The sequence below is a fragment of the Cydia splendana genome, chromosome Z (genome assembly GCF_910591565.1).
Source record: "Cydia splendana chromosome Z, ilCydSple1.2, whole genome shotgun sequence".
Taxonomy (NCBI): Eukaryota; Metazoa; Arthropoda; class Insecta; order Lepidoptera; family Tortricidae; genus Cydia; species Cydia splendana.
This window is the reverse complement of record NC_085987.1, coordinates 8,449,866-8,472,412: the sequence shown is the minus strand read 5'-3', so window position 1 is coordinate 8,472,412 and position 22,547 is coordinate 8,449,866. Positions and strand designations below refer to the sequence as shown.

Here is a 22,547-nt window from a genome sequence, read left to right as displayed (position 1 = left end):
TTTTTTCCCGTTTCTGTGTGACCCAGACCCAGAAGGCAACAAGCCTCGCAATAACACCAAATCCACTAGTACTAAATTCCGAATTCATTTAGAAATTGAACCTAAGTATAAATGTCACTAATAAAAGAAACTGAACAATCGAATTTTTTTTGTGGTTTCAAATGGTTTTTCCTGAGTTATAAACAAAGCTTTTTTTTATACAAAGCTGCTAGGCTGATAGGCCATTAATATCCAACTCAGCTGGGTTCTAGAATTTGGCTCTATCCAAGTTAGCTGAGTACGGCAGTGCATGAGTGCACCTATGTTGATGAATACAGTTATTCTTGAAAATTAAGCAGGCTTGCTTGCACCTCTTGGTACAAAAAGAGGATTGAAATGAAACATTTTATAAGAATCCATTAGATGTTTAATTCTATGCTGCGTGAGGAAGGCGACGTCCAGCATAGCCTCGGGCGCGAGGAAGTCTTTGACAGCATCATACTTGAGGCTCTCCTCGTACGCGAAGTTGATGCTGGTGTCGTCCAGCATCACCTGCGACGCCACGAGCGCTGCGATGCAGTTCTTCACGCGCGCCATGGCCTCGCGGTCTGCCAGGCTTACGGGCTGTAGATGAAGTACATATAAAAATAGCTTTTTTAAAGCTTGCTGCATAAGAGACAGGACCAAATTGTTCTCTCTAACTAGTTGAAGATTTTACTCAAGTATGAAGGAAAAGGTTCAAATTATGGATGTTGTGCATACAGTCTAGGATGGGTATTGCAGTGATAATAATAGCTTGACCAACCTGTGTCTCATAATTCTGTATTTCTTCCTTATTTTCCTCTGCCATAATGTCCTGCCGCTGTGGGCTAAGCCATATGTAGCCATTGTTGCCAATTATCATTGATATGCCACAGGGCAAATTGTGGAAATGGTTTTTCCTCCGCTTTATTAAAGATGGGAACACTTTTACCAGCATTCCTTGGGGCAACTGCAATGTTAACAGATGTTAGCAGATGACACTTCCCTTATATTTAAAGTGGACAGAAAGGAAAATAGCTTCGAGAGCATTAATGACGCGCTATCTACCATAGTAAACTGGTTTACGGCAAACAATTTGCTTTTGAACGCCAAGAAAACCAAATGCATCAAGTTTACGCTACCTAACGTCAAGCAGGTAAATAACAGCAAGATTAAAATAAAAGGTGATACGCTGGAATTTGAGGATCGAACTGTTTTCCTGGGAGTCACTCTAGACTCCAAACTGCAATGGCATGCACATATAGGCACTCTAGCCGGAAAACGTAGTTCAGCAGCCTATGCAGTGAGGAGAATCAAACAGCTAACAAACGTAGAGACGGCCAGGCTGGTATACTTTAGTTACTTCCATAGTGTTATGTCGTATGGAATTCTGTTGTGGGGAAAAGCGGCAGACATTCAGACAATACTTGTGCTGCAAAAACGAGCTGTACGTTCCATCTATGGACTGGGCGCTCGAGTATCCCTAAGAGAGAAATTCAAAGAAGTTTACATTCTTACCGTTGCATCTCATTACATACTAGAGAATATTATGTATGTTCGGAAAAACATCCACGAATTCAAGGTTAACAGTGATGTCCATAACTATAACACTAGAAACAAACATAAACTTGCTGTGCCCGCCCACCGCCTCCGTAAGGTTAGTACGTCTTTCGTCGGGAACTGTACACGTTTTTATAACAAAGTCCCCACTGATGTAGTGAATTTACCACTTCACAAATTTAAGTCGCACATTAAGCGCTTCTTGTTAAGTAAGGCGTACTACACTGTAAATGATTTTATAAACGATAGAGATGCCTTTAAGGCGGTAGCTTGATTTCATTAGTATAAAAGTAATAAAATATTGTTTTTTTTTTTACATTGTGAATTAAATATGCTAGTGTCCAGTAGAATTGACACATGAGACAATGATGTTCTCGCTTGATTAAATTGTTTAATTTAATTTTAGTTTTGGACACTTGGAGACCTTATACATCTCTAAGTATTTATTTATATACTTTATTTTTGATTGTACATACCTATATATTTAATGTTTCTGACACTTAGAGACCTTTACATCTCTAAGTCAACTTAGGCTAGTAATTATGCGAAGCTATACTGTCTTTTTATGTAACATACGAGCACAAAATGCCGTGTCTTACAGCTACATGTTATTACTATTTTAATATTAATATAGGCCGGTAGCTTGAACATGCCATGCTCGCTTAAAAGTCTTTGCTTACGGTGGCGTCGTTGATCGGGTCGCCACTTTCCCGAATGAAGGTTGAGGGAGGCGATGGCTGAGATACGCGTCATACTCGTGAACGGGTGCTGTTTGTGGAGACTGGTCTGTTTAAGCTAACACAAGCTATTATACTTAGTAACTTTATTTTTATTAATTAATTACAGTGAGACGCCTCATTCTGCTCTCGTATGTTTCTTTTCTCTTAATGAATGTATTAATTATACAGGATATTGACTCTTGGAGACCCTATACATCTCTAAGGATAACTTGATAAACTATATAATCTTATAGTTCTGACACCTAGAGACATTTACACCTCTAAATATTATAGTTTTTTTTTGTGTTTTGTATCTGTATTTTGTATGTAATTCGACATTAAGAGACCATATACATCTCTTAGTAATTGTAATATGTTAGATTGAATTGTTAGTTTTATTTTATAAAATTGTTGATGTTATTATTTTTGCTTGTATGTAAATTCAATGTTGACGTGTAAAAGTGCCCTTGTGGCCTATTTGCTGAATAAATGTTGATGTTTGATGTTTGAACATTTACAACTATAACATTGAAATTGGTTTATATCAAAAATATACAGCTAATGGTAACACAGTTTTCATTTTAAATTAGTTATCTGCAAATTAATATGCTGGAGCTGCAACAGCAGTAGCAGTAGTAATAAAGTGTTAGTGGCAATATACTAAAATCATACACCCACTGCATGCAAATATGCAGTGTGCTCTCTGTTATGCCTACCTACAGTGAGTAGGTGTGACAGAAAACACACTATGTATTTGTGTGGAGAGTGATTGGTTTTAGTATAGCCATTTAGTTAAAACAATCATACCTTTCCATATTTCAAGCTCCTAGTGTGCAAGGACAAGGATCCATCGTGGAAGACATTCTGCACTTCAGCACTGATCAGGTCCCCTTCTTGTAGATGCTTCCTCATCATTTGCTCGTCTTCTGCAGACCTGCGGCGCTACAACACAACCTTCGTACAGAACCAAAGTGTGGGAGACAAAAGTGAAATATTGCTACTAATTGTGACAGTGTTATGTCCATCCTGATAAGTCAAGATTTTTTTTATTATATCTTTATGTGACATACAGGTAATAGTTATTACAAAATATTTTAATTTATCACTATCAGGCTTTATCTCACACTCACAACCATTAAAGAGTTATTCAAATAAGAATGAAATATGAGTGATAGGCCTAATAAACAACAGAATACAATTTTAAACCTACTGTGATGATTACAACTCTATTCTTATTCTAATAATGATATGAAAGAAATAAAAAAAACTTACTTTACAATCTCATGTCCTGTCCAATATAATTGGGAAATCACAAATATAAAATAAAATACAAATATTGTTTTTTGAAGGTAGGATTTTAATTTTTATCTAACCCGGGACACTAAATAACCCATATCTTTGTAAAAAGTGGTAAGCACCGGTGTGGGCCAGACATATTGTAGACATTACACTAATTAGTTTAGTAAGTACTATTTGTAGTGGCTGTTTGTTTACATAAATAAATTATAAAATATATATATATATATATATATATATATATATATATATATTAGGATTAGAAATAATTACATTTTTGTTTAGATAGCAGTCACTAGTGACCGGAAATATAAGCTTATAGAATACTGCAATCATTGCAAAACTTACCAGTTCCCCACCAGGTAGATTTACGGCCGAAAGCTGCAATATCGAGTCCAAACGTGCATTGGTCTCCACCTTCCATCGCTTCTGTTGGACCTCGACGACTCTCCCGACCACTACATCGCCTATCTCACCCACGTAGCGGCTACGAATAGGCTGAATACAGATCAATTTGTTGACTTTTTGCATGACTCCAGCCACTGACGCCACGAGATTGTCGCCAACCGATGATGTTCCATGACCACTGAAAAGAACCAGATATATTTATAAAACACTATTGCATATTTGAAGTCCGCTTGAATATGATACTGATTTTATTTATCAATGATCTTACCGCATAAAATCTTGCATGCCAGTTATAACCTCACCGGGCGTATAAAACCTGGGCAAATCTGTGCTAGATGCTACACTATGATTAACCCTTTCAGATGCTAATCTAATAGAAACGCGACCAGACATTTTAATGGCTATTGTCAAATACTTTATTACAAAATAGTTAGTCGAATTAAATCACACACTTAAATAAACAATAAAGAAGGTCCATCCGACATCCGATACATGTCCGATATTATGACAGTTACCACAGCATAGACTATGCTACAATTTTTTTTTAAATAAAGTTTAACACTTTTTTTTTTTCAAGATTGGCTAAACTGATTATACGTTGAATTTACTCTAGAACTAAGAGGATTTGTATATGTACTATACCATGGACTATATGAGTTATCTGTTTCATAAAAAAAATCACCACGATGGGCACGATGACAGAGGGGCTACCGCGAAAACCGAAATTCGCAAATTGCGGGGATCTTTCTCTCTTACTCCAATGAAGGCGTAATAAGAGTGACAGAGAAAAATGCCCGCAATTTGCGAACTTCGATTTTTGCGGTTATAGCCCTGACACTGACAGTGTTGCCAGATCGTACCTTTTAGTACGGTTTTGCGTACTATTTTTGGACCCTTGCGTACCTTTTTTGTACGCAGCGTACATCGTACTAAAAACGTACCTTTTGATGTATGATTGTTTATCAACTTTTTTTTTCGTTACGTTAGTTCAGGATGGTTTGTTCAGGGCATAATTTCTAATCTGACAATAATAGCCAACATAAAAAAGTACCTTGGGCTATCGGGTATCTAAGTCATGTCAATAAATCCTACTTGTTTATCTTATCAATCTTATTCAAATGCATTCTTTTTAATTTATATACATTTGCATATCCAGTAGAAAGTTACTTAGTCATCCGAGTGTATTTCGTTTTATTTGGTATTATTATCCAAATTACAAAACTCAGGTACATTTTGAAATTCAGCCGGCCATTATAGTCGGTCAAACAACTTATTCAGTAGAAAAAGGCGTGAAATTCAAATTTTCTATTGAACCATAACCACAGAATAATTAATAGTACTACCGTACAGAAAGGAAACTTCCTACAAAAACGAAGTTTGACAGCGGTTCAGGGTCGAATCATGCTGTCCCTTTCTAATATATGGCACTATCCCTTTCGGCTATTTAGGGTTGTCAAAAATCAAGTGATTATCTTATCTGTGGTCGTGCACGCAAAAGGAAGTCAAGTGGTGCCAACCCTAATAATTGCTCGGAGCAATGATGAGCCGAGCGGAGCCGAGTTTGACCGAAGTCAGGAGTTTCGCACCCCTGCCATAACCCTTCGCGCCAATTTTTTGAAGTGAAAACTTCTTTAGCGGCGCTGTGCACTTTTTGTGATGGGGAAAAAATGTTGAACTCGCAACAGGTCACGTGACCGTAAGATTCGTAAGACGTAAGACGGACACGAGACGTTACAATGTCATTGAGTTTTCACTTCTGCCGGCACTCCCGGAGTGCACCTCGTCTTTTTTTTTTAAATTTGCCGCTTTTTTCAACTGACGGAAATGGCTTGACAGGCTTTATTTTTCATGTACCTATATCAATGTAAAACAAAATTGGTTAAATATGACGTGTACACTACATTTATAGTTGGTCAAACCAATTTGTCATTGTCAGTCAGTAACAATCAGGAAAACTATACTCATCTACCCACCATATTACCCACCCACCCATATAAATATTGTTTCTGTAAGAAAATTTTACTAATAAAAAAACCGTACTTTTTTTTATCAAAATCGTACCTTTTATGACGTACGCACGTACATAAGCTGTAAACGCTCTGGCAACACTGGACACTGACAGGCTAGCGTGAGGCTAGCAAAGCAACAAACTGCTCGGCTTGTGTCTAAGATTCGGGTTGTTTTGAGTTAAGTAATTGAATTAACAGACTGATATAACACAACCAATAACAATGTCTGCTGCAAACGCAGCGCCCATCACCGCTACGGACAGCCTTACCCAAGCGTTGAAGGCTAATATCATCCCCAACCAAGAATACTTATTACAGGTAAACTTTAATATTCATGGTATTTACACTGTCAGTTTATAAGCAATGGAATTTTACTTGTAGATAAATCGTCTAAACTGGTCCTCCGCGATACAGGCAAAGCCTATTGTGGAGCCCCGAGATATTGTATTTTGTAAATAAAAGGTTTTTGTATGTGTGACAGGGTTCAGTATTGGACTCTGCCGTGGAGGTATTGCTGCATCGGCTGCGTGGGCTGTGTGACAATGTCGACGCCGGCCCTGAGACCTTTGACGACCAAGAAGTCTGCTTCAGTCTTCGAGACCCTAATCAACAGGTGCCATTTTCACTTTAGCCTTGCCAGTAAATTAACAGATTTGTTCATACAACTTTCTGTTGAGTAGAGCCATTCTTAAACTCATGAATGTTTCTCTTACAAAACAGAATGATTTTTAGGGTGGTCTCATGTTCTTTCTACTGAGTTGGTTTAATTTTGTCTAAATCAGTACAGCGGCTTAGGCGTGAAAAGGTAACTGAGATATACACTTTGACATTTATAATATTAGTATAGATTTGCTTACATTCAGACAGTCATTGTTAATTGACATGCTCTAAAGAGCCTATCTGTACATATATAATGACTCATTATTAGTATTTCCATCAATGCTTATAATTCAATGCATAACTTCCAGACAGCCCCACTGATGTTACGAGTGCGCAAGGCCCTGGACGCGCGGGACATGCCATACCAACTCCGTTACATTGGACAACCAGATCTGGGTGACAAGAATCGTCCTACTGTGGTGCGGTCCAGCCTCGACATTGCCTGCAATGGCATGCTTTTGGAGTTCCTCAGTGAGCTTGGCTGCAGGATCGAGTTTGAATATAGTGTTAAAGGTGGGTTCTTCCCCTTAACATATTTAGCGCCACTTGCACCATCCCACTAACCCGGGGTTAACTGGTAAACCTTTAACCCAGTGTGAAATTGTACTGGTAACCATGGTAACTCCAGGTTTAACCGGTTAACCCCGTGTTAGTGGGATGGTGCAAGTGGCCCTTGACATATTGAACAATGAATGGATTTAAGCATTTTGCTAGCTTTGCCTAGTGCCTAAAATTTTGTTATTGAATGATCTGTTTGATGTGTTTACATTTAAATATTTTATTTTATTTCTGCAGGGTACATGTTTCGGAAAGGAAGGATGAAGATAACAGTTGCAAAAGTATTCAAGATACCACAGAACTCTATGCCTCCCGAGCCCATTTCACAGAGCTATCTAGTTGAGTTGTCGGTAAGTATTTGTTTATATATTATTACATTTTTATAGTATTTTGTCCAAAATCCAATTCAAGTTGGTATGTAAAGACGTCATTCGGCGCTAAAAATACCTAGTATGCAGTCCTAGCAAATATATGTACCGATTAAGTTCTTATCCTAAAACCAAGGAAGGACTTTGTCACCTCGATGTAAACGCCGATAAAGCCGTGGCCTTGTTGACGTCGTGTGCTTTTCGAACAACGTCGCAACATTTCTATAGAAAGTGACATGTAATATAACATACGGCGTCAACCGGGACCGAGGCCTAACCTGTACGGCTACCCCCAGTTTGACACAGCGTGTGCGTAACTTACATTCTACGCATCTCGCTCGTACTCGCATATTAGTGCGAGCGAGATTTATAACTAGATAGTAAGCTCAGACGTTAGCAAATATGTCATGTTGACACTGCTAAGGCAGTCATGGTAAGGCTACTGTTGGACGATTGATTAATAATTTCATTTCCCATGCTTTTAAAGTTTCTCGTTGTTTATCTAGGAAGCGGTCTGAAAGTGATACGTTTTTGCGCTATATAACGCGTTGTACATTCCAAGTTTATTTTTAGGTGAAAACTTCTTTAGCGGCGCTGTGCACTTTTTGTGATGGGGAAAAAATGTTAAACTCGTAACAGGTGTCACGTGACCGTAACATTCGTAAGACGTAAGACGGACACGTGACCTGATCGAAAAACTGTTACAATGTCATTGAGTTTTTCTTTATTGATTTAAATGCCATCTAGTGAGTTTCCCTCTAACTAGTACTAATATAACTCTAGTACTAACAGTGATGTGCTTAGGGGTTTCAAGTAATGCGACGAAATAACGCTAGATAGCGTTTACCTCAATTATACATAGTGCTGCAGACATTTTGCACTAGTCATTGAGTTTTCACTTCTGCCGGCGCTCCCGGAGTATAAGCAATGAAAACTCGGTTCTAAATTGATTTGCTGTAAAATTCCATTCTGGTATTTAACTCCCGATCCCATAAATAACGATCCTTTTATTTAAAATGTCAATTGAGAGTACCGTCAAAAAATAAGTACTTATTACTATAAAGTTTATATACATGATTTTACTTTCCTCGTATTCGAAATGAAAAATAGAGTGTTTAATTTACTCCGTTCGAGCGCCATAACACCTCGTCAAAAATGGGTGTTTTTCATCCCTTGTTTAACAATATCTACCATTGTCATTGGCAGGTGCTGGCCCCTCAAGGCCAGGACGCGATCGCGGAGGACATGCGCGCGTTCGCCGACCAGCTGCGGCCGCTGGTGCAACTCGACAAGATCGACTACAAGCGGCTCGGGCACATGACATAGCCCATGTTCCTGGCTTAGGCCGCGCCGACCGCCGCCGCCGCCGCCGCCGCGCCGCGCCGGGCGACGCCGCCTCAGCCACGCTCCGCTGGGAGGCTGCTCTTGATGCGATTGCGTCCGTTTTACTTCGTTCGTATCGTTTCATGCCTACAAGTAGTCTTACACTAATCATATTTTAATTGTGATTTAATTCGTTTACTACTGCCCCGCAACAGCTAGCGCTTGGGAATGTTGTACAGTAAATATTTAGTAAACAATCTTCTGACACTCCGTAAACGCAATGAGAAACAAACTTTGTACTTTCCTCTTTTTAGTGCTAAGGTCGTGCATATGTTTTGGTCGATTTTAAAACTACACTTTAATTTTTTTTTTCTATTGATTCAAAATTTTTGACTGCTATTTTATCTTGTATGGTGGGCCGCTAGAGGATAAGATACCTTCAGTTCTAAGAAAATGGATATAGGTATATACAAATTATTAAAAGCTACCCAGTAGACTTGGAACATGATTTACATGATACTTTTATTATATTCGTCAAAGTAGCAAAAGCTTTATACACTTACATCGTAACATATATTCATAGAAAGTATGCAATTTATTCAATCATAAGAAGACATTACAATAAATACATCTAAAGTAAGGGATATTATTGAATAATAGGTATTGTATTGAGTACACCTGGTTTGAATGAAATCAAATGCCATACGTGATGTATTAATATCTGGAAATAAGCCTACTAGTAAGTCACTAATCGCCTGATATTACTTAGGTACTTATTAGTTATGCCTTTAACAACTATCTTTAGGTAATATACTTGCACTGTGGTGCGGTGATTTTTATACTAGAAGTTTAAATGTACTAAGTCAAGGAAATATATAGACCCTATAATTAATATCTGAAATTCATAAATAATAGCCATTCACAGTCATTATTAATGACTCATTAAATTCGTCCCTCCTATGGGCATTCCCAAAGTTGTAATTCTCGGATATCAAGTGCCCCAGTTTTGCACATAGACATAGAAATTTAGCCGAAGCTCGCAAAAATATTGCTCGCTCTTATTACTTGTAGGTGTACAGTCGCTAATAATTAACATACATTGATGCAGTAATACATAATGATGGAATAAAGGATTTATTAAGCGAAATCCGGGTTTTTCTTGGCGCCCATGACCTTAATGTGATCTTCGTCGTAGTCGTCATCCTCGTACTTCCAGCCGTGCACGTACGCAAAGTTACCGAAGTACATGCACTCCCGGTAATTGGTTTGCTCGAAATCTATAAGAACACAGGCCACGATTTCATATTGATTTTATTCAGTTCGAGCGAATGATGCAGTTTTATTTTCGGCAACTACATACATATAGCATCTACTTTATTTATTTATGAAAATCATAATTTTCGGTTCGCCGGTTGCCGGTGTCATAAGTACTTAGGTATATGGCCATGGTCATTGAAATACACTCGGGTGCAAAGAAATCGGACCACCCCAGCATTTTCAACATTTTTTCAATTTGTGTAAAAACTGTAACCTCGATCATGATAATTTAAATACCACGTGGTAGATAATTTTCTGCCCTATCAAATGACATCAATATTCAGGGGTGGGGATGGATATTGTGCAAAATATGGGCCTGGAAATCACCCCCCTCCAACTGCCTCATTAGCGCATGCATTAATTGACCACTTATCATTAGGTATAAAAACAGTCATTATCATTGTTTATGCATCATTCGTGATTGGTACGTCTTCCTGAACACTACTCTCATCGCCTGAACCTGGAAAAACTGGAGAAAAATGGATACTACCTCGACTGAAGCCGGCCAAGCAGTTGCCCTATTGCAGGGAGGGCTTAGTCAACGTGCAGTGGCTCGACAACTCAACCTATCGAAGTCATCGGTTCAACGTGTCTTCCAGAGATTCCGCGTAGATCAGACGTTATCCAGAAGACCCGGAACTGGCAGAACTCGCATCACTTCTGAGAGAGATGACCGTTTCATCGTTCTTACCTCGCTACGAAATCGTCGACTGAATGCCGTTCAGCTTCAGCAGAAGCTCCTAGAGACCAGGAATGTGTCTATCAGCCGATGGACAGTTAGAAGACGACTGAAGGAGAAGGAATTGACAGCTCACAGAGCTGCAAATGGCCCAAAACTCACCCCAATACATCGTGGACAACGACGCGTCTTCGCTCGCGAACATGAAGAATGGACCCTTCAGCAATGGAGTTCCGTACTTTTTTCCGACGAGTGCAGGATAACTTTGTCTGGCAATGACGGACGGGTACGAGTCTACCGAAGACCTGGGGAGCGGTTCTCTCAATGCTGCATCGAGGAACGTGTTGCTTATGGTGGGGGGTCAATCATGGTCTGGGCTGGTATTTCTTTGGAAGCGAAGACGGACATTGTGTTCATCACAGGGCCAGGTACCAGACCGAATTCAGGCGGTTTGACTGCACGTCGGTACGTGGAGGAAATCCTGGCTGATCATGTGGTCCCATTTGCGGGTTATATCGGCGATGAGTTCATCCTCATGCAAGATAACGCTCGGCCGCATACAGCCCGGATCACTAAGGAGTACTTGGAGGAGGTCGGCATCAGAGTCATGGAGTGGCCAGCCCGCAGTCCTGACCTAAACCCGATCGAGCACATTTGGGACGAGCTGAAAAGAAGAATCCGGGCCAGAAATCCCGCCCCTGAATCCTTACTGGAGCTAAAGACTGCGATCGAAGAAGAATGGGCGGGCATCCCTCAAGACACTGTAAAAAAATTCATAAGATCAATGAAAAACCGAATGACTGCATGTCGTAGGGCTAGAGGAGGCAATATACGGTATTAAAATGCTGAAAATTGTTTTAATTTTTGCTTGATATCTTTAGAATCGCAGTTTTCCCATTATGCATAAGTTTCACTCCTGTATGCATTTTTAGGGTGACAAAGTTCTTAGCCCTGAAAGCCTGAAAATATTGGAAGTAAACCTGTGAAAAGCACATCAATTTATAGAGGAAAAGCCAACCTTTCATTAGGTATATAATATGTCACAGTAGCACATACAGTTTTTACAGAAATTGAAAAAATGATAAAAATGCTGGGGTGGTCCGATTTCTTTGCACCCGAGTGTAAGTCGAATCGGGTTGTTTATTTTATCGTATAAATACTTTCATAAGGCAACATACGGTTAAAACATAAGGCTCTATTCACATGTGATAACATCGCCATAAACAGCAATCGTACATTGACTTATTGCGTCGTGCACGCGATTTGTGCACCAATGTACTGGACTACTGGCCCACCTCGTACCGCCCGTCAGGCCCTGAAGTCTTTACGAAGTAATATACAGGATGGCCAAAAAATAAGTGCATTCCCGTTGCCATGGAGGTTTTGGGATTATACCGAGCAACTTTTACTACGGGACTAAACCCGAAATCGCGAAAAAAAATTTGGCTGTTTCATACATTTTGGCCGGTCCATTTTCTATGGGAGGGTAACTTTTTTTCCCGATTTCGGGGTTGGTCCCATAGTAAAAGTTGCTCAGTATAATCCCAAAACCTCCCTGGCAACGGGAATGCACTTATTTTTTGGCCACCGTGTATAAGTAATCCGAGCATGGTATAATAATATACTCCGCCTGGTAGTCTCTTCCGACCACGCGACTGACACAAGCCTACGTCATCATGCGACTGCGCTATATAATGGGATGCAATAGCGCTATACAAAGTGGCAATGTTATTGTGACGTAGGCTTGTGTCACTCTGGGAAGAGAAGACCATGTTTTATTAGACTATGTAATCCGAGCAATCTGAGTTGTGCCAATTTGTGAATTTAGGGGCAGACGCTAAAAAATAATTATCCCCGTAATTGAAGTAGATTATCTAGTTCCTTTTGGGCCCCTGGACCAACAAATATTTCCCACTGGTGGGACCACTGCACTAAAAATGTAAGTAACAAAAATTCGCATGTCAGTTTGTTAATTTTCAATAAATCTATGTTTCAACCCACTACACCTGCCTTTGTTTACGACATATGTACTTACCTACTTTTTCTGAGGGTAGGTATATGTAGTAAATGGCAATATTTAGTGCAGAAGCACCGTTAGGGCTGATTTAGATGGCGCGCGTACTCGCATGCGATTTGAGTTACATTGCGGACTGTTAGTTATGTCCAATTCAAACGACAAATCAAAACCCGCAATGTAATAAACCTCGCATGTGAGTTCTCGCATTGTCTAAATGAGCCCTAATATCCCGTGGTCCCACCAGTGAGAGTGAGAGGAAGTAGGAGGAGGCTTCAAACGCTACCAACCAGTAGCGTGGATACAGTTGTATAGATCCATTACGCAGTGGTTGTCGAATATGTACGTTAAATTAGTTGTAAAGTCGAATGCGCAGATTTTCCGGTAGTACGTAGGACAGATGCCGCACCTGCAAAAAAATCGTGGCGTAGATCAAGTAGGACGTTAGTTTTGGAGCGTTTTCATTTCACATGCCGTATCGAATGACTTTTAGAGAGTGCTATATGACAGCAAGTGCCTAATATACGGCTCCCAAACGTAGATATATAATAAAAAAATAAAATACAAGTAAGTCAGAGTGCAATGGAACTGAGTGTACTTATTAATATAAGATTAAAAGACAGAAACTCAAATGGAAATGGGCCGGCCGGCGGCCATATAGCACGCATGGACAAAGAAAACCGGGCAAGTGCGAGTCGGACTCGCACACGAAGGGTTCCGTACCATAATGCAAAAAACGGCAAAAAACACGGTCACCCATCCAAGTACTGACCCCGCCCGACGTTGCTTAACTTCGGTCAAAAATCAATTTTGTTGTATGGGAGCCCCACTTAAATCTTTATTTTATTCTGTTTTTAGTATTTGTTGTTATAGCGGCAACAGAAATACATCATCTGTGAAAATTTCAGCTGTCTAGCTATCACAGATCACGAGATATAGCCTGGTGACAGACGGACGGACGGACAGCGGAGTCTTAGTAATAGGGTCCCGTTTTACCCTTTGGGTACGGAACCCTAAAAAATGGATTTTTAGAACCAGTAGTTTCGGAGAAAAAGGGGGGGGGGTTTGCCTATTTTCTTAAATTACTTCTACATAAGCTATTTATTTCAAAATTATTAAAAAAAATTGAGATTCTCACAATGAGCTCTTTCATTTGATATAAACGCGATATAATTTGCAAAACTTTGTTTTTTAATTGTCTCATTAACCCTCCAAAAGTGCCGCCTATGTTTAAAATTCATTTATTTATGTTACATGTCCGTCTTCGGGTCACAGACTTACATATAAGGTATGTGTACCAAATTTCAACTTAATTCGTTCAGTAGTTTCGGAGAAAATAGGCTGTGACAGACGGACAGCCAGACACACGAGGGTCATTCCACCGTTTCGGGTGTTACACTTGAACTCTTAAAATAAGGTTTTATTCGATATTGTAACAGGAACTAGGAGGTTATAACTATTGATTCATCTACTACTTTGATAATATTTTCTTTTCCTGTACACGCATAATTAAAGTATAAGAGCAATAACGAGAGAATCACTAAAAAGTAGCTGTTTCGGGCGTTACGGGAATTGGCCTATACCTTCTGACCATCAGTACCAAAATGCATAATTTAGCGAATTTTGTCAAGTAACCTCCAGTTTTATTTATGTCAAGTAATAATAGTTAGTATAGTCTACTGAAACACTGAAGTAACACTTAGTATCACTTTTCAATTAATTTTAATAAAATAAATTACCTGTTTCGGGTGTTACTCATGGTTCGTTTCGGGTGTTACGAGTACGAAATTAAGACAGATTTATACGAAATTATGGCTCATTTTATTGAAATTATTGTCTTTTTAATAAATTCGATTAAAAACATAAGTAATAAATGCTGAATTATTATAAAATACATTAATCTTAACAATAAAAACTGTTTCTCGAAGATATCATAATTATTTTTCTTTCGATGCGAATATTACCGAAAATATTCACTTAATCAAAAAATGGTTGATGGTGACACCTATTCATTTTGAAAGATCTATCCAACGACACCCCACATCACAGGATTAAAGTCGCAAAAAAATTAAAAATATTTTGTACAGGAGCAAACCTAAAAAAAATTTTTTTTGTAGTTTTTGTGTTACTATTTTGTCGCCATGATTGATTTAAGTATCCATGCCAAATTGCAGCTTTCTAGCACTAACCATCACGGCGAAAAGCCGGGGACTAGAGATGGGTAGGGGTGAGTAAATACTGAGTATTTACTCGGTATTTACTCAAAGCACCCGATAAATACCCGTATTTACTCATTTAGGTGGGTAAAAACGATTGCTTATAAAATATTCAAAAAGGGAGATTTAAGAACGAAATTGTCTTTTATTGAAGAGTGCTAACGTGTATTAACAATATCTATAAAATAAAAAGCATATAGAACGCTTAATTTAGAAAAAAAAAGGTAATTATTAGTGAGAGGCAAATTGTGATAATGCATAGTTAACAATTTTGTTTTAAATAAGAAGGTATTTACTTTAAAAGTATGGTACTTAAATTCTATCGATGTTCTAGATAACTGCATGTCGCGCAAAAGTGCGTGTTTACGCGGCACTTACGACCTTTTATTGAGGGTTTTTTAAAGAAAACTCAAAAATGGCTCAACCGATGATGTTCAAAATATTGTTTTTTGTACTCTATTATACGGCTAATCTCCCGATATGTTTTTATATTTTTTCTGAACTTTGGTTCTAAAGTTATAGAGAGATAAACATTATTTTGGCCTTTCAAAACGGTTTTTTTCCCAAAATATTCAATTTATCCAAAAATGTTCTTAGAAACATACCAGTTATTTTTAAAGACCCATTTAATGATGTGCAACACGTTGGTCGTTTCTGAATTTTTTTTTTGTGACAATTAGTTACATGTATGGAGTGCCCCTCTTAAAAATACATTTCTTACTATTTTGAGTGCTTAATCCAGTAGCGGCTTACAAAATACACCTATATTTCAAATTTATATGCCCCTTTCAGCACTCTAAATAGTTTATACCCACCAATTTGGGTATAAACGAGTAAATACGGGTATATTGAGTAAATACTGAGTATTTACTCGGTATTTACCCGTGAGTATTTACTCACTACCCATCTCTACCGGGGACTGACAGGCGGACGATCAACACGTTTCGGGTGTTACACAACTTCAAACTTTAAAACATACGACTAAAGCAGACGCTAAAACAACAACTATTACACATTTGCATAGGTTCACATCATAGCCTTTCTTTGGCAAAACATGTTTGGCTATAGTTAATTACGGGAAAAGTTACACATACTTTTATCTCTTTTTCGTTTCGGGTGTTACTTTGAGACCACAGTCTAGAATACTCTTCTAAAAACCGATTAATCCATGCTTTTTAATATTTTAAAAGACAAATTATAAAATTACGATATTTTACCTGAAATAACTGCGGGAAATTTGTAACAGTTTACAGTTACTTTCTTTTTAATTAGTCTTGCCAATATCGCTGTATAAAATTAGTTTTACGCCTATCATTTAAACGTTGCGATCAAGTACATGAAAAACATGTAAAAATTGATTTTTTTTTCGGTTTTTTTTTTTCTGACATAAAGGTTTGGTATGTTTTCTATGGAAATAGGTTAGTGTTGACTTCTTAAACGAATTTTCATTTTTGAACCCTTGGTAGCGTTTATTATGGAATGACCCACGAGTGATCCTATAAGAGTTCCGTTTTATTTCCTTTTGAGGTACGCAACCCTAAAAATGAATTTATATGAGATTACTCTAAAGACACCAGGCGGCTTAGCACGGTCGTGTTTTTATCCCTTGTCACCATGCCTGTCACGTTCTAACAAGTATGTAAGTGCGAAAGGGACGCGCATAGTGATAGTCGATAAAAATGGAACCGTGCTGAGCCCGCTGCTTTCAAATAAAATATCGGTTTACATGATAAAGAATTGTCCCTGAAAAACCAACCTAATATACATGTCGGCGGCCGATCGTAAGATCAGGCAGATCGTAATGTTCCTGTGTAATGTTTTATATAGGTAGGATAGGTTCGTTAGGTTGCTTCAGATGCCCGAAGGGCAAACTGCCCAGGAATAGGAGCCCCGCGTAGCGGGGCTCCGTCGACTCAGGGAAGGAGTCAAAGATTTTCACGTTTCACGATATGCCTAGGAATTTCACGATATGCCCGATCTTACGATCGGCCGCCGACATACATGCTAATACTACATATTTAATATAGGTAGGCTAGGTAGGTCACTCAAATTAGTTCGCCGATTGGTGATGTTATAATTATTATTCTTAGTATAAATACTTCTGGTAAAAAATCTTTCGTTTTAATGATGGCATGAGATGATTCAAAAGAGCGTAGCCGTGTTTGCTTTACATTTTCTAGTATGAAGTACCAACTGGATTATTTTGAAAAAATATATGTTGCAGGCCTTTATATGAACAATCATTCATACATTTCGATAAAATATTGCTTGTTTAAGGAGACTCGACTCCATACAAATTAGCCAACGATGGCGTTTCGGAACTAATACCGTCGCGGCATCTGTCATACTTCCGTCTACTTAAACACGCTGCTGCGTCGCGTCTGCTTTGTGATTAGTTGGCCAACTCAAACTTTTTTTCACAATGGACGCCCACGAGATTTTCTCTGCATTGAAATTAGAAAACTTGTAAAAGTGTTGAAGTTTTTGTTTTGTGAGTGAAACTGTTAAAAATACTAACTGAAAATGAGTGACAGCGATGAAAATATGTTGCCCACTACTCAGGAAACGTGATTAGATTGAGGGTTGCATTATTCATTAGTAGAACTAAGTATTGCATTGGGTTAATTTTGGTAACACTATATTTTTTATTTTTTTCCGTAATTACCCCCAATGCACCTTAAAAAAAAAGTACGTAGTAGTTTTTTATATTAACTGTTTTACTATTTCTGTTAACTTGAGTAAAATAAGTCAGGTAGTAGAAGTAGAAAGTATGGTATTATTCATTATTTATTTTAGTTAACTCGTAGAAAAAGTATTGTATACAATAGTGATATAATCAAGTTTTTCAATCTCGTACCTTACTTAGGCAACTCAGCAAGCTTCGTTGCCTAAACACCGTACTCGACTGAAAAACTCTCTATTATATCACGATAAAATACTATTATAGTATTTGTAAGTCTCTATATTATACAGGGTGATTGAAAATTCGCCGTATTCCTTGAAAGGGGTTATTCTACGGGTCATTTGCAATGATTTAAGTCCAGTCAAAACTCATTGGTTTTCAAGTTATTTGAGTTTTTAGTTTTTTGTTTAAAAAAACCGCCTTTCGACTAAAAAGTGGTAATTGTGAAAAAACTACTCAAATTTGGAATTAAAAAAAGCATTCATCTAATAGCCGATAAACTACTGATTACGTGAAATAAAAAAAAGTGACAAAACTATCCAAACGTTTCCAAAAAAAAGGATTTGAAGTCACAATTTTTTTGTAAATTTTTCCAAGACTTTGTAACATTTTAAGGTATTACTTTAAAAAAAAGTATGACACTTTGCGTACAAAATACAGAAATAAGTTCCTCAGTTCCTCAGCTTTCCAAAAAAGTACGAATGTCGACATTTTCTCTTAAACTTTATAAAATTATAATAATAATAGCAGAGCAGGCGGAAGATTTGACCTAGCGTACGTGACCATCCCAAGTAGCATCGCAAGCTGTATATAAGCTGTATTAAAGTTTATTTGTATACTATAAGCTGTACAGTTAGGCTGTACAAATGCTGTATAAGCGCTTATACAGCCCTTATAAGTAAAAAAAGGGCCCAAATTATACAGCCTTTGGCGTTATTAGAGCTGTAGAGTAGCTGTATAAGCAATACATAAGCTGCATAATAACTGCATTACAGCTATATTTCGGTGTAACAGGAAACCTTAACACTACAGATAATCTCTTATAAGTACGATATAAGAATTTAAGTTTTAAATGAGTTATAAGAAAGAATTACAAGAGAATAATAATCATTTAAGAAACTAAAATGTCTTAATCTTGTTCATTCGTAATATAGTAATGGCGACAATAAAGTGTTATAGTGGATGGTAAAAGTAAAAGTAAATATTATACAGGACTTGAATGGAATATTACATTATTGGTAAGTGCGGATTATTATTTATTGTGAACCTGTGTATCTTTTCTGGCAAAATATTTACGCGCCTGCAAAATAACAAAGAGAAACCATAAGGAAAATATCAAAAATCGGTAAAGTTACTGTTTGTTTTTAAGCTTAGAGTATCAAAAATATTTATAAAAATTCTAAGGCTAAACAATTTATTTTAGCTGGTAATCATAACACGGCGTTAGTCTGCTAAATATTTGCAAGTATTTCTTTAATTATATTTACAAATACGTTTTTTTTTTATTGTAAAATGGCGACAATTTTTAAACAGCACACACAGCCTACAGGATAGTTGGAGAGCATTATAATCTTAGTAGCTGTGCTGTGTAATAAATGGAGTGTCTTTTACAGCTTTTGTAATTAAAACAGCTTTATAATAGAATATTTGTATTCGTTTGGCTGTATTTCGGTTCTCCGTACATAAGTTATAATTCTCTTTAGAGATCCGTATAACAAATAAAAAACCTGTAGTGTAACTGTCATATATTCCTTTAGTTTTATAATACACTTATTTTCAGAAATCATTACACTACTATACTTATGCGAGTGTAAAATTACGCCAAAAGATTGTTATAAGCGACTCTATCAGTAATACAGAAAAAAGCTGTACTATAGCTGCCATTTATTCATTTGGTTTTATAATACCCTTACAGACAGAAGTTATACAACTACTATTCTTATAGGAGAGTAAGATTACGCCATAAGAAATAGCTTTAAAACGGGGTTGACAGATACATTTGTACAGCTACAAGTGCCAAGTGATACTACAATACAGCCTGTATACAGCTTTTACGATAAAATTAGCTTGTAGTGTTTCACAACACTTAATGTTTTAAAACCGAGTTGACAGATACTTTTGTACAGCTAAAAGTGCCAAGTGTTACTACAATACAGCCTGTATACAGCTTTTACGATAGAATTAGCTTGTAGTCTCTCACAACACTTTTCGTTTTATAGTAGAATTTTTATATTCTGAGAAAGCACCCCATGCTTCCGCAGAATCCTTTATAATGATTTTATACAGCTTGAGCTGTTTAATGTCTGTAAAGTACCTTTTATACAGCTTAAATCTTTTCTGACACTCTTATACGTCCCTTAAATCACTCTAAGTTCTTAATTGGCTGCTATATTGATGTTGCCGACACTTCCATGCTACTTGGGATTAATCGGTTGTTTATGTCACTTCATTATCTCCATGGGCTTTATTTGTCCCTTAATCGGTTCGTTTATGTCATTTTAGTATCTTCTTGGGCTTTATTTGTCTTCTTTACCTTATCTTATCTTATTTTCTTGGGGTAGGGGTCACATCCTTGCCTTCGGTGACACAAACTAACTAATTAAGGGTCATTACGGTAATTAGTTTCTACGTAAGAATTTTTTATCTTCGGTACCTTATCTTATCTTATTTTCAAGGGGTGGGGGTGCTTTCCATGGAGTAGGGTTGGGACCAACCGAGCCTTATTTAATCTTCGTGCAGTAAGTAATCAATCACTTAGTTTCAACTTTCTTTCCATGGAAAGCAGCCTCACCCCTTGAATATAAGATAAGATAAGGTACCGAAGATAAAAAATGCTTACGTAGAAACTAATTACCGTAATGACCCTTAATTAGTTAGTTTGTGTCACCGAAGGCAAGGATGTGACCCTTACCCCAAGAAAATAAGATAAGATAAGGTAAAGAAGACAAATAAAGCCCAAGAAGATACTAAAATGACATAAACGAACCGATTAAGGGACAAATAAAGCCCATGGAGATAATGAAGTGACATAAACAACCGATTAATGGTCACGTACGCTAGGTCAAATCTTCCGCCTGCACTGCTATTATTATTATTATTTTAAAAAGTTTAAGAGAAAATGTCGACATTCGTACTTTTTTGGAAAGCTGAGGAACTGAGGAACTTATTTCTGTATTTTGTACGCAAGGTGTCATACTTTTTTTTAAAGTAATGCCTTAAAATGTTACGAAGTCTTGGGAAAATTACAAAAAAATTGTGACTTCAAATCCTTTTTTTTTGAAAATTTTGGAAAGTTTTGGCATTCTTTTTTTATTTCACGTAACCAGTAGTTTATTGGCTATTAGACTAATGCTTTTTTTTAATTCCAAATTGGAGTAGTTTTTTCACAATTACCACTTTTTAGTCGAAAGGCGGGTTTTTAAACAAAACTCTAAAACTGAAATAACTTGTAAACCAATGAGTTTTGACCCCTGGTTGACTGGACTTAAATCATTGCAAATGACCCATAGAATAACCCCTTTCAAGGAATACGGCGAATTTCCAATCACCCTGTATATCAAATACTGTACCAAAAGTTTGCGTAAATTACATTAGTGAATGTGAAAAACAAAGCATTTATATGAAAAATTTAAAAAAATCGTATCTCAATAAAATAACAAAGATATGAAGCTGAAACTTACAGGAAATAAAACTAGTCATAAGGGCAGTTAATAAAAAAAAAACAGTAAACATTTGGTGAAAGGGCCGCTTTTCCATGTAAACACGGCTACGTTCTTTGCACGGATCACTCGGTGTGCGAGTTAAACGAACTCGTACTTGACCGGTTTTTTTTTTATATTTCGGAGCTATTCATTTTGAAAGACCTATCCAACGACACTACATTGAAGCGAAAATAAATGAAATGGGGAGATATGCCATAAAAAATAGTTGCCGGGCTTTTATAGTTCGTTCGGTGAACAATTTTTTTTATTTTATTATTTAATATATAATAGCCATGAACATATTTTTTAGGCAACCTTATTGCCCTTATTGGTAAATGTTCAGGAACATTTTATTACTACGTAAAATATAAATTTCATCCGGTTAACAGATCATTGAAATTATTGAATGTCAACCTTACTTGGGATCTTAGACTATATACTCGTACATACAGTTCACTGATTTAAACTTTCACTATTTTTACATATTATTAAATTGTACAACGGGACTTAATCGCGTATTTAAGTTCAACTTTAACCAACTTTAGCCAGTCTTCTCCGAGACCACGGGGACAACGCAGTCCTCGAAACGTCGGAGGTAAATCTTAAAACTTTAATACGCGATTGTCCCGTTGTACAATTTAATAACATATACAGTTCCCCAAAATAGCGTTAACTGACCTGTGTCCGTCCGGTGCCGGATTTTTTCTGTACTTTATTTCACCAAGGACATTATAATAACCTGAAATAGGTTTAGTTAGGTAATTTTATTTTCTGAAACCAGACTTATTCAATCATAAATGCCTACTACCAATAAGGCCCAATTGAAAGAGCAGCAATGTCTCAAAATTTTGGCTTAATTAAACTTGTAATAAGTAAGCAAAACAAAGATTTTACCAAGTAAACCCATAAAAACTGTACAATTTAATAACCATGCGGGCAACATGGCTGCTATATAGGAATAAAAGAGTATAGGTAGGTATATCGCTTAATTAAAATTATTTTACTGCTTGTGCAATTTTTAATTCATTCGTTAGAC

The 22,547-nt window shown here is 37.2% G+C and overlaps 3 protein-coding genes across 3 annotated transcripts; 1 reads left to right on the top strand and 2 right to left on the bottom strand.

The window, feature by feature from the left end:
- Nucleotides 1-330: 330 nt before the first annotated feature.
- On the bottom strand, nt 331-4,452 carry LOC134805220 (exosome complex component RRP4). The gene is made up of 5 exons (XM_063778529.1): nt 4,252-4,452; nt 3,924-4,161; nt 3,087-3,221; nt 785-970; nt 331-603 (listed from the first exon to the last, which is right to left on the bottom strand). Exons 1-5 carry the CDS (start codon nt 4,374-4,376, stop codon nt 331-333), a joined length of 957 nt encoding a protein of 318 aa, XP_063634599.1. The 5' UTR covers nt 4,377-4,452.
- A 1,674-nt stretch (nt 4,453-6,126) lies between these two features.
- LOC134804229 (mediator of RNA polymerase II transcription subunit 18) lies at nt 6,127-9,882 on the top strand. The gene is made up of 5 exons (XM_063777196.1): nt 6,127-6,310; nt 6,474-6,605; nt 6,961-7,165; nt 7,448-7,560; nt 8,785-9,882. The coding sequence occupies exons 1-5, from the start codon at nt 6,215-6,217 to the stop codon at nt 8,902-8,904; spliced, it is 666 nt and encodes a 221-aa protein (XP_063633266.1). The 5' UTR covers nt 6,127-6,214; the 3' UTR covers nt 8,905-9,882.
- A 137-nt stretch (nt 9,883-10,019) lies between these two features.
- Nucleotides 10,020-22,481, bottom strand: LOC134804235 (uncharacterized). The gene is made up of 4 exons (XM_063777208.1): nt 22,406-22,481; nt 22,190-22,250; nt 13,202-13,320; nt 10,020-10,178 (listed from the first exon to the last, which is right to left on the bottom strand). Exons 1-4 carry the CDS (start codon nt 22,452-22,454, stop codon nt 10,039-10,041), a joined length of 369 nt encoding a protein of 122 aa, XP_063633278.1. The 5' UTR covers nt 22,455-22,481; the 3' UTR covers nt 10,020-10,038.
- Between the last annotated feature and the right edge of the window lie 66 nt (nt 22,482-22,547).